The sequence below is a fragment of the Tiliqua scincoides genome, chromosome 2 (genome assembly GCF_035046505.1).
Source record: "Tiliqua scincoides isolate rTilSci1 chromosome 2, rTilSci1.hap2, whole genome shotgun sequence".
Taxonomy (NCBI): Eukaryota; Metazoa; Chordata; class Lepidosauria; order Squamata; family Scincidae; genus Tiliqua; species Tiliqua scincoides.
Window position 1 is genome coordinate 64,475,982 of NC_089822.1, and position 12,547 is coordinate 64,488,528.

Here is a 12,547-nt window from a genome sequence, read left to right on the forward strand (position 1 = left end):
ACCTCCTACCATAAAAAAAAACCTGGTGTGGATTCTACAGTTGCACTTCCAAACAGAAGTAGCAAGAAGTAAAGAATAATAATATGAGAATATCTTTTTCGCACCAAATAGTCTTCCAAAGTGGAGATGAAATGAAGGTTATCAGCAGTGCCTGCTGATGGCATTTTCCTCTCTGAAGCAGAGCATCGTGGCATCCTCTTTCCATTTCTCTCTCTCTTTCCCTATTAAAACTGCACCCTCAGCACCTTTCAAATCTCTGCCCCTTCTTTCATCTTCTGTTAGAAAGAGAAGAGAGAAAACTGTGTGGTGCCATTTTCCCTGCCTTCCTCTGCAGGCCTTCCTACCTAATAAGAAGAACCCTGCTGGATCAGGCCAAAGGCCCATCTAGTCCAGCTTCCTGTATCTCACAGTGGCCCACCAAATGCGTCAGGGAGTAAATGCTTCCTGTATGGTCCCTGGGAACCTGCTCAGAATCTGCCACCTGATGCTGCCCCTTTATCCCTGCTTCATAGTAGGGCCTGCCCTGATTTGCTGATAGGAATGGGTAGCGTTTTCCCTCTCATCTAAAATGCCTCTTATATAACACCGCTCCATTTGCTTACTTTTAGAGGGCTTGCACTGAGACTGTGTTATCATTTAAATCCTTCTGTACCAGAAACTGGATCTAGAATGGCAACACACAAATCAAATTACTTCCAAACAAAATGAAAGAAAAAATAAAGTTGTGTGTTGTGCAAGCAAGCAAAGTAGGATTCTCACTCTTTGCTTGTGTGAGTATATTTTGTGTGTGGATGTGAGTGAGCCTGCTTGTGTGTTGATATTCTTTTAATATACCATAGAGCCATAATTTTGTGAATACTTTCACTGTTAAAGTTATATATTGATGCAAGATGAGAATATTAGCCACCCCCTCTCCCTCCCCCTGGAAAGCCCTGCATCTTGAGTTTTAGCTTTCCCATAGGGCTCAATAGAAGCTATTTCCTAACATGCATACACAATGCTGCTCTGGGTTGCCCAGCAACCAGCAAGGAGGCATGTCAAAGATCCAGTGAATGAAAAGGAACTGTGACAATACTTGAACATTAAGTGAGATGATGATGCTCCCTTCTGGGGCAAGTTGCTTAGCTTTTTCTCTCCCTAAAATCCTTCCAAAATGGACACAAAATGGTCACAAAGCACACATTTAGACTGGGAAAGCTGCAGCCTTTTTGCAGAAATAATGACTATTTCAAGCATTTACTGGGAAAGTGAAGTGAAATGTTCCCTAGTTGTTGTTGCTGCTGAGGCTTCTGGGGTATGTGTGCACACTGTAATTTTCTATCAATCTACCTGGTACACAGTTAAAATAAAACCATTTTTCTGAATGAGAGCTAAAGTGTAAACTACAAAGTCTGATGTCAACTCTTATACCTATTATTATTATTATCCAACTTTCTCACAGTCATGATGTTTTTGACTAGATTTTGTATAAATCCACCTATCGAGTCCTTCCCAAGGGGCTAGGATAGGCAGCTATTTTTTGTTGCATTACAAATATCACTGTAGTATATGTGCTTTTTTGAGTAAGGCTGCCTTTGGAAATTGACTGATGGTGCTTGTGCTCATCGCGATTGTGTACAAGTGCTTTTTCAGGTGTTTCGGGATAGCACCCAAGGCCTCTATGACTATTGGGATTTTTTTTGTGTGCCACAGTCTTTCAATTTCTGTTTGTAGGTCTTTATACTTGGCAATTTTCTCCAATTCTTAATTGCTATTCTACTGTCACCAGGTATTGCAGTGTCTACTATCCAGACTTTCTTATCCTTCTTGTTGATGATGGTTATGTCTGGTGTGTTGTGTGGCAGATGTTTGTCGGTTTGTATTCTAAAATCCCAGCACACTTTGACTTCTTCATTCTCTACCACTTTTTTCAGTTTTGTGGTTCCACCAGTTGTTACTTGCAGGTAGTTTATACTTTTTACACATGTTCCATTGAATTATTGTTGCAACTTTGTTGTAACTTTCTTTGTAGTCAGTCTGCATGATCTTCTTGCAGCAGCTGGCCCGGTGGTTCATAGATTCATCAGCATCTTTACACAAGTTACATTTGCTGTTCGTAGATGTTTTCTCAATTTTGGTTCTGTATACATTCGTCCTTAGTGCCTGGTCTTGGGCGGCAAAAATTAATTCCTCTGTCTCCTTCTTTAATCTACCTGTTCTTAGCCAGTGTCAAGTTTTGTTGTTATCAGCCTTTCCTGCAATGTCTTTTGTGTATTGTCCATGGAGTGCTTTTCTTCGCAATTTTTCTTTCCTGATATTCGTTTGATCTTTCTTATAAGCCAGCTTTGTTATTGTTTCACTGTCCCCGGTATTTAGCATGTTTTCACACCAAGCCAGCTTCAATGCATCTTCTTCACTATCCTTTACATATTCTTGCAATGCCCTTTTCTCTTCTTGCACAATTTGGTGTACTTGTAACATCCCTTGCCCACCTATGCTTCTCGGTAAATAAAGTCTATCAACATCACTGCGTGGATGTAGGGCATGATTTCTTGTCATTATCTTCCTGGTCTTCTGTCTAGCACTTCTAATTCAGCTTAGATTCAGTCTACTATACCAGCTGTGTATCTTATGACTGGAAGTTCCCTTGTGTTCATTGCTCTAATTGTGTTTCCTGCACTGAGTTTGGATTTCAAGATCTTTTTCACCCTCCTAATATATTCATTACTTATCTTTCTTTTAACTTCTGCATGTTTAATAGTTTCTGCCTGAAGAATGCCTAAATACTTGTAATGATCTTCTTCTTCCAAATACTTGTTGTTGTTTCCATATGGCATCTCAATCCCTTCGGCTTCACCACTTTTTTCCTACTGATAGTTAGGGTTGCGCATTTGTCCAATCTAAACTCCACTTCTATATCACGGCTATATATTTTTGATATAGTGTTTAACAGCTATTCTATTTCAGATGGTGATTTTCCATATAGCTTTAGATCATCCATGTAAAGGAGGTGGGAGAGCTTGGAAAATGTTTTGGATGTTTGATAACCCAAATCTGTTTTGTTTAGCAGAGGAATTAACGAGATGACAAATAACAGTGGTGATAGTGAGTCACCTTGAAAAATACCTCTGCTGATGTTAACAACACCCAACCTATCACAACTGAGCAGCATCAAATGCGTCTTCCATTTTTCCATTGATCTTTGCACAAATTGTCGGACATTTTTACTGATGCTTGTTATTTCTAGGTACTTCAGTATCCAATCATGTGGCAATGAGTCAAACGCTTTTTTTGTAGTTTATCCAAGCTGCACTTAAATTTGTTCTTCTGTTTTTGCAGCTTTCCAGAATCATTTTATCAATTAATAGCTGGTCTTTTGTTCCCCTTGTATTTGGGCAAATTCCTTTCTGCTCAGATGGGAAGAGCCAGTTCTTTACAAGATGCTGCTGGACTGCATCAGCTATTACCCCAGTTAGCAACTTAAATGTTGTTGTTAGGTGGGTTATTGGTCTATAGTTACTAGGAACTGCTCAATTTGCTTGATCTTTCATGATTAGGTAGGTTTTGTCAGATGTCATCCAGTCTTATTATATACCACTGTTCAACACAAGTTCACAAAGTGGTTTACCTAGCCACTGTAGTTCTGCTTATATTTCCAAACTGTGGTCACTGAACATTTGAAGAGGTTAGAATGGGATTGTGCCTGCTAGCCTTGTTCCCAACCTCCATACACTAAGCAAAAGATGCCAACTGAGTCCTGCAAGCAAATACCTGCAAACTCAGAGGTCCATCAATATAAGCAGGAAGAAAGAAAGGCTGCAAAAGTCAGGGTGCCTGATTAAATGTACTGAACCTGCTGTGGACATGTACAGATACAAGTGTAGGGCTCTGTCATGCCTTTCACTGAACATGCAGAAGTGGGGGACAGCAGCGGCGTCACTAGGATTTGCGTCACCCAGTGCAGGAGGCCTGCACATCACCCCATGCAGTGGGCGGGGCAACGCCCCAGGTGGTGGGCATGGTGATGTACCATTGCCCTGCCCCACTGATTTTTGGTTGTACCTTTTGATAGAACACAGATATTTCAATGTGGTTTGTTTCATTGCATTCTGCATGAAATTACGCATTGATTGATATATAACATGATGGGATTATTCCTCCAAACTCTGATTTTAGTGATTTTGAAAACTTGTAGAGTCTCTCTCACACACACACCCTGTGTCAACTTACTAACACCTTATTGTAGCCGTTCTCAAACTTTTAGCACTTGGACCCACTTTTTAGAATGACAAGCTGTCCAGGACCCATTGGAAGTGTTGCCATGGCCAGAAGTGACATCATCAAGCAAATTAAAATAAATAATTATAAGTAATGAAATTAAAATAAAAGAAATAATTAAATAAGGGGGAGCCAGTCCTGTTCCACCAAGTGAATCTACTTTGAAATAAGTCCTATTGTGGTCAATGGGGCTTACTCTCAGGAAAGTGTGGGTAGGATTGCGGCTTGTGAGCCCAATCTTATGCATGTCTACTCTGAAGTAAGTCCCACAATTGTCAATGGGGCTTACTCTCAGGAAAGTGTGGGTAGGATTGCAGCCTGTGAGCTCAAGCCTATGCATGTCTACTCAGAAGGAAGTCCCATAGTGGTCAATGGGGCTTACTCTCAGGAAAGTGTGGGTAGGATTGCAGCCTGTGAGCTCAAGCCTATGCATGTCTACTCAGAAGGAAGTCCCATAGTGGTCAATGGGGCTTACTCTCAGGAAAGTGTGGGTAGGATTGCAGCCTGTGAGCTCAAGCCTATGCATGTCTACTCAGAAGTAAGTCCCATAGTGGTCAATGGAGCTTACTCTGTAGTCTGCCTGCAATAATAACCCCCCAAAAAGAATCAGTGAGATTTCCAGCCCTCCCTAGTGCCCAGTTTAAAGTTCCTCAACTGCAAGCATATCAGAATAAAGACCCAAATAGAAAACTTTCCCCATACCAGTTTAAGCCTATTTTTTGTCCTTTTTAGTGGCGGGGGAGGCTGCCTTCTGGAGCATTTGTTGCACTCCAGCTCCATTAGATCAGGACCATTCTCATGTCCTCACATTCCCCTTTGCCTGGCCTGACCACCAGCCAAGGCAATCTGCCTACTCCCGAGTAAACATGACCATGAGGCTGCTTTGCTTTCCATAGGGCTCAATAGACTCGCAGCTAGGAGGGAGGGATGTCCTTCTTGGGTGTTTTTGGGGGCTGCATTCATTGGATCAAGACCATTCTGACGTTGTTGGATTCCTCTCAGCCTGCCCTTTCCGACAGACTATGGCAAGTACACCTACTCTCGAGTAAACATGCGATACGGCTCACTTTCACTTTCCATAGGGATCCATTCATTTTTTCTTTCCGGTTTTTTGGCCATAACGTTTGAAGGAAAGGAGCTATTTCAATTCTGTTTTTTGCACTGCATTCCGCTGGACGTTCCACATCCAATGGTGTATGGCATGACAGGGTAGCTCCTAATGCTGTGATTTTAGCACATCATCCCCCCAGGGCGTGTCAAACCCCTGGCGCGTCACCCAGTGCGGCCCGCACCCCCTGCACCCCCTAGCAATGCCACTGGGGGACAGGGCCAGCAGGCTTACTCCTACTCTCTTTCATGTGTTTCATGTGTTCAGAGGTTAGCCAAGTGGCTATTCTATTCCCATATAAACTTTACAGGGAATTGCATCCTAGATGAGCAAGTCCCTGATAGCATGCTCTCCCTCCCATGTTTCATGTGGATAGATAACATGAGCTCATTTAGGTGCTTTTACATTGAAAGCACCTAAATGAGTGCATTTTTGTGTAATGGGGACAACAAGGGATAACCTGTGCACCTGGAGCATCGGTGTTAGTTGCCATCCCCAACAGTGTGCCAAGTGCCATCTTTGACACTCCTGCAACTTCCTAAACTCAAAAAAGAAGGGAATGGAGAGGAAAAGGAAGCATGGAAGAGGGGAGAGTGGTTTGGATCCATGGATTGGAAAGATTAGGAACACCAGAGGCAGAAGGTCTAGATCAGGGGTGTCAAACTAGTTTCATATAGTGGGCCAAAAGGCATTCATGATACACGCTAGGTTGGAAGTGACATCATTAAGCAGGAAGTGACATAATAAAGCAGATGATGGCCAGAAACAAGCATTTTGTTCTCATGTAGAAACTCATTAGCTGCAATGACAAAAGAGAAAATGTGCACGTCTTGTTCATAATTTCAAGATATGAGAAAGCCCGATTACTACACTGGGAGGGCCCAATTATAATGAGAAGGGTGGAGAAATTGCTTTCGGGAGCCACATCTGACATGGCTCCTGAAACGTTTGACACGCCTGGTCTAGATGGAAGTGAGTACCCCTTCCAAGCTGCCAGAGGCAATGGTCTCAGATGGCCTCATGAACAGAATGGTCTTGCAAATCAGACTACAGTCACACTAAAGTAAAAAGTGAGGGATACAGAGAACAGCTGAGCCAGAGAAGAAATGCTTGTATGCATGATATACGGCGAGACTGCACGTTTGTGTGAAATTATATGGTTACACTGAGAACGTGATTGACAGCATAATCCTATGCATGTCTGCTGAAGTCTCATTGACTTCAGCTTACTCCCAGGCATGTATGTATAGGATTGCAGTCTAACTGCAAGAATCCAGTGAAGAGATCCATCACAGAAAGGATCTGTTCATCAGGCTCTAGTCCTTAATTCTCTTGGTCACACCAGTTCCTTTAAACATGTATAGAGTGCCTTTTCATTTTCACTGAGTAAAACAATGAGAATGTGAGGTTAGGAAGTCCAGCTTCCATTTCAAGGTATAGGACTTTCAGAAGCGCCCAGACAATTCTCATTTTAGTAAGAAATCTCTTTTGGGATATTCATCCCCAGAGGGTGGGATGGATAGGCTAGTCCTATCTTCTACAGTAGTGGTTCTCAAACTGGTCGGTCAAGACCCAGGGGATTGCTTCCCGGACTTTGCCCCTCCCCCGCAAAGACTTACTGAGGGAATAAAGTTCCCTCAGTTTGAGAAGCACTGTTCTACAGAAACACTTGCTATTTAGCCAATTATAACAATGACCATTACTTAATAGGAGAGGTGTTGTCACTTTTACCTTCACAGCAACCAAAATTTTGTCCTGCTCAGGACACAGATTATAACATTCAGCCAAGAAGACTTTTCCGAAGGCTCCTTCTCCCAGTTCTCTTTTAAGAACAATATTGTGTCGCTTGATGTGCTGGACAACTGGAAAATGAAGAGAAAGCGAGGATTAGTAATGTAATCCCAGAAGCAACCTGTGTATAGGGCTTCCTAGAAGACAGCCGTAGGCTAGAGCTTCTCCATCCATTTTGTTTCCTGACCCTCTTCTGGTCCATTCCTCTCTTCTTTTTGGAATCCTGGGATTGGGCGGAGCAGCTGTGGAGGCAGGCTGACAAAGGCGAGTCTCTCTCTTGCCAACCCGTTGCCTGAAACAACTGCCCTGAATGACTTCATGGATCAGCCAGACCTGTCTGTGTTCTATATCACCTATGTGGCATTAAGAAGCTGAACTGGGAAAGACTCCACTGTTCCAGTACAGCAGTGATGGGAAATCAGAGAGCAAATGATCCCCTGCCTTTCAGCTCCTGAAGGCACAGAACTGCCATTTGGGGTCAAGATCTGGCCATGCCATCGCCTGTGTACTCTCTACATACCCAATAACAAAACTGGCATATCCTAATCTATTTTTTAAATAAAATAAAATAGTCACTTTTCAACAAATGCCAAAGCCAGAAAAATATTGTGCAGACAGAAATATAGAAAGGATTGTGCAATAAACAGGATAATGATGGAAAGATATAAGATGGACTCAGAGCAGGAGGAAAGAACGGCAGCTACAAGCCCAGGGAACAAAGTAGACCATGTTAATACAGTAGCTGTTCCTCAAGCTGAAGACCTTAATTGGTTTTTTCTTCTCCTTTCATTTACATAATAATGGGAGGACAGTGAGAAAGAGGGCAAGCAGGATGAGTCACAGAAGTTGGAAAAGGTCCAGTGGGACAATATGGAGAAGCCTCTGTTTACAGACAGAATACTGTATTTGAAGAATCTCAGACATTTGCTAGGCCAATCTTTTCCTGGAAATTATTACTGAAGAATTCCATAGTCTTTTCTGGAAGCTAGGTTATGCCACTGTGTTTGGCACTCAGAGATCTCTGGAGATCTTTGCAAAGATGCCTAGGTATTGACATGTACCAGTGACCTCACGGATGCATGCCAAAGCCTCCAGACCTTGGCAAAGGCTGCTTCTGCACTGTGAAGATCAGAAATTGCTTGCTGCTACCCTAAATAAAATCTGATGAGGCAGCATGGTGGGCAATGTTCCCTCTAATTTTTTTCCCTATGGTGTGGAACAGTTAACGACCCCAAGCAGTATATAACTACTGTAATCTTAAAATGGGGAATGACCACTCTGACCACTAGGCAGTAAGTGCTACTGTTGAGAAATCACAACTGAGGCGATTACAAGTTTATCAGGCATGATCAAGCACTATGAAATTGGTATGCAGTTAGCTTTTAAAAATGAAACATTAACAGAATTCCATAAATACAGGCATCCATCTGTATCTGAGGTTTCTGGGGGCAAAACCATGTAGGGAGAAGGGTGGAATTGGGGGTAGGCAGGAGGTGGGAGGAGGTGGATCCACTCCTCCCCTTTTTGAAGCTCCCCATCCTTTTGCTCTCCTGAGACATATGCCACCAAAAGTGGTGGTGTCCCAAAAGTGGTGGTAACCCACTGGCAACCCCAGGGCTTACCAAGAGGGTAGTATAAACATTTTATACTTACCTGCCTTCAGGTCACGCCCCTCCCCTCTCCACCCCACCCCCACTGCTGGATGTAGCACATGCCTTTAGCTGCATCACAGAAGGGGTGGTAGGATTGGGCCCTTAGATTCTAACAGCACAATCCTATGTAACTCTTCTGCCAATGCAATCGCACCAACTGGGCACATGACGTGTTATGCAGGGAAGTTGTTCCCTTGCCCGGAGTAAGCCTCCATTGTCCTGCTGGATCTACTTGGACCTGCACTAGCTACTCTGCTGGTGCAAGTCCAAGTGGACCCATGTAGGTGGATTGAGGCTGGTAAGGGGATCGACAGCACTGCTGCCTCCGATACCACCCACTTCGCAGTGGCAAAAAGCCTTGCCAAACTACAGCTTCCACCAAACTGGTGGAAGCCATGGTAGTCTGTACTCTGCCACTTTGACGGGTCGTTATTTATTTGATTTATACCCCGCCTTTTTTTAAAGCTCAAGGCAGCTTACAGCACTCAATAAAACAGATCTAGAACACGAAGTTACAAGATAATGAGTGGAAAAGAGGTCTGTAAATGCCAGTAAGAAATGACCAGCCCAAACAGTCCCAGTTAAAATATCAGAAGAGGTTAACATTGTTGATATGACAAGAGCCGCAGGGGCTTGTGGCAGCCACTGACTTTTTCTGCAGTAGGAATTGCAGAGGAGAGAACCCTGTCTTGCTGAAATCTCTGTATAAAGGGCATATGGATTAAGTTTAAAAGGCATAAAATAATTGCATTAATTTTTGATGGGATCAAGGTCGTTGGTGATCCTGGGACAGCTCTCCTCATCACAGCTGAGTGAGCTCTACATTCCGGCCACTGCTGCTTTAAACAATAAATTAAAAGGAGGGAAATGCTGAAAGCAGACAGTATTTTTCTCTTGTCACTCCCGTTTTTTATTTCCTCAGCAGCTGCTCTCCTTTACTACACTGCAAAAAATAAATAAATAAAATAAATACATTTCTGGAAGGAGAAGGGGAAAAATCCACATAACCCAAGAAGATAAAGGATGTCGTCTTTTAATTAAATCCAACCTACTCTGTGGTTCTCGTTTCTTGCTCTTCCTAAATTAAACTGCCACTTACTCTGTCTGCTTCATTCAATAACAGGGATAAAGAAGATATTTCATTCTCACAAATATGATTTACACTCTTGCTTGGAGCTAGAAAGGGGAGAGGGGAAAATAAAACAAGATGGAGCAATATTGCCAGCAGAGCTTGCACAACTGTCAGCCAAAGGAACTTGTTGCTGACAGTCTGAAATCTTGGATCCTTAAGCATTCCCTTTGAAGTCTGGGGTTTTTCCCCCTGTGTACATGCACATCCTCTCTCTCCTTCTCCCTCTGTCTTTTGGTGGTAGGTAAACAAAGACAACAAGGATTAGTATTTTGAAAAATTAAATCAGGTTCACCACTTGGTTACTGCGCATGCCAGCAGCTACAGAAAGCAATTAATGTCTTACAGTTGCTTTGAATGGCAGCGGGAGCATAGAGGCAGGCAAAGGATATGGTGACAATGGACCATACTTCATCTGCACTGGATTTCCGTAACACCAGACTTGAACCTGGCACATGTGGTTTCAAAATGCCTATAACCAACTCATGGATTCAACAAGAGGGTCTGAACAAAAAAGAGAAGCAGGCTGCAGTCTCATGCAATTCACTTGAAAACGAGTTGAACTCAGTAGGATCTCTACAAATATAAGGAGCTGCTTTACTCTGAGCCTGACTATTTGCCTGTCTGACCAGCAGCTGCCCAATGCTTCAGGCAAGGGTCTTTCACTGTACCTGCTGCCTGAAATACTTTAGCTGGAAGAGCTGGGGTTTGAACTGAGTTCCTTCTGCATGCAAAGCATGTTCTCCACCACTAAGTTATTGCTTCTTCCTACCTTACCCACAGTAAACATATAACAGGCTGTTAGAGTTATAGCTGTCAGGTTATTTAGGTCACCTTGTTACTGAGGACTGCTGAGGAATGACCATGCCTACTGGATTCATCACTGTGGGGGGAGAGTGTATGTGTCATGGTCATTAACAGCCCAGTCCTAACCAACTTGCCAGCACCAATGGAGCTGCAACACAGAGCTGAGGTAAGGGAACAACCATTCCCTTACCTTGGGGAGGCCTCCATGACTGCCCCCCCCCCACTGCAGGATGCTGCATGCATCCTGTTGGCATGGCTGCATCAGCACTGGAAAGTTAGTTAGGATTAGGCTCTTAGAGACAGGACTCTATCTGCATCTCAGTGCAAAACTCAACAGCTGAGCTGGTTTGCTAATATGATTTTAAAAGCTGTGCCCCAATAGCAAAACAAACACCATCCTTCCTGCAATGCTACTACACTGCCTGCAGTGCATCTAGGCATAAATTCTCTCTCTCTCTCTCTCTCTGAGCCGATAATTACAACTTTGTGCGCCAAGCAGCTGTCACTAAGGAACAGGAGCTGCCCAAACACTTCCGCAGTACAATGCATGCAAGTTTATTGGCTGATTTATCAGATTATAATGAACTCGCTCGCAGCCTTCCATAGCATGGAAAGCAGAAGAAGATGGGGCACAGGCGTGAACGTTCTGTTCTGATACATCTGAAAGAAAGGGGGAAACAATCAAGAGAATTTGTATCCAGATTTGTACCACTCTTGCTTAAAAAGTGGACATCAGGCAAGCATCCAAAGCCTGGCTGGCATTCACAGAAGGGCACAAGTCCAACCTTCCAGCAGATGCAAGAGCTTGTTGAATAAAGGCATGTGCAGATAAAAGACAATTAAAAAAACACCAGGAAGTAAAAGATCAGGAATGGCCAAATCAATTTTATTCATCCTCGACTTACAGCCTAATGATCATGACAGCGTTCCTCCAAGGTTTGAAGATAGTTTCCCCATCTAAACTACTTCTGTCTCCTCCCCAACCTAACTCCCTCTTCTGCTGCTTCATAAGAACATAAGAACCCTGCTAGATCAGGCCCAAGGCCCATCTAGTCTATCTTCTTGTATCTCACAGCAGTCCCCCAGATGCCTCAGGGAGTACACAAATGACAAGATACTTGTATCTTTCTGCCACTCCCCTGCATCTGGCATTCTTGTATTTACACTTGCATCCCCAATGAAGACACCAGACTCAGGCTTGGGTTTAACTTGGGCCACTCTGGGCTCAATCCTAATCCACTTTCCAGCACCAACATAAGAGCAATGCAGCTCCTAGGTAAGGAAACAAACATTCCCTTACTTTGAGGAGGCCTCCATGAATGCCCCCCAACTGCAGGATGCAGCACATGTCCCTTTGGCACAGCTATGCCAGTGCTGAAAAGTGGGTTAGGATTTGGGCCTTTATTAAACACAAGTGACCAATTTTTAAAGAACAAAACCTACTGAACACACCATCCTTCTCTCACCAGTCTGGGATAGGCAAAACAAATGGTCAATTTGAATAACAGAAAAAAATTCCTACCTGGTCCTCATAATGAGTGACATTATGTAATGTAAAATTGTAGATATCCTTCATGGTTTGTAACCTGTAATGGAGTTTTTCTCCAGAAATCTGTCCAATCTGTTTTCATAGGCATCTAGGCTAGATGCCATCACCACACCCTGTGGCAAGGAGTTCCACAAAATAATTACATGTTTGGTAAAGAAATATTTTCTTTTGTCTGTTCTAACTCTCCCGACACTCAATTTTAGTGGATGTCTCCTAGTTCTGGTGTTGTGTGAAAGGGAAACAAGCATCTCTAT

General features: G+C 43.2%; 1 protein-coding gene across 1 annotated transcript in view; it reads right to left on the reverse strand.

Annotated features, from left to right (window-relative positions):
- Window positions 1-12,547, reverse strand: part of NTRK2 (neurotrophic receptor tyrosine kinase 2) — a 177,160-nt gene that overhangs the window by 36,329 nt on the left and 128,284 nt on the right. Inside the window, exon 8 of the mRNA XM_066614976.1 lies at window positions 7,097-7,227. Coding sequence (XP_066471073.1) covers window positions 7,097-7,227 — 131 coding nt within the window. The remainder of the gene's footprint in view (window positions 1-7,096; window positions 7,228-12,547) is intronic.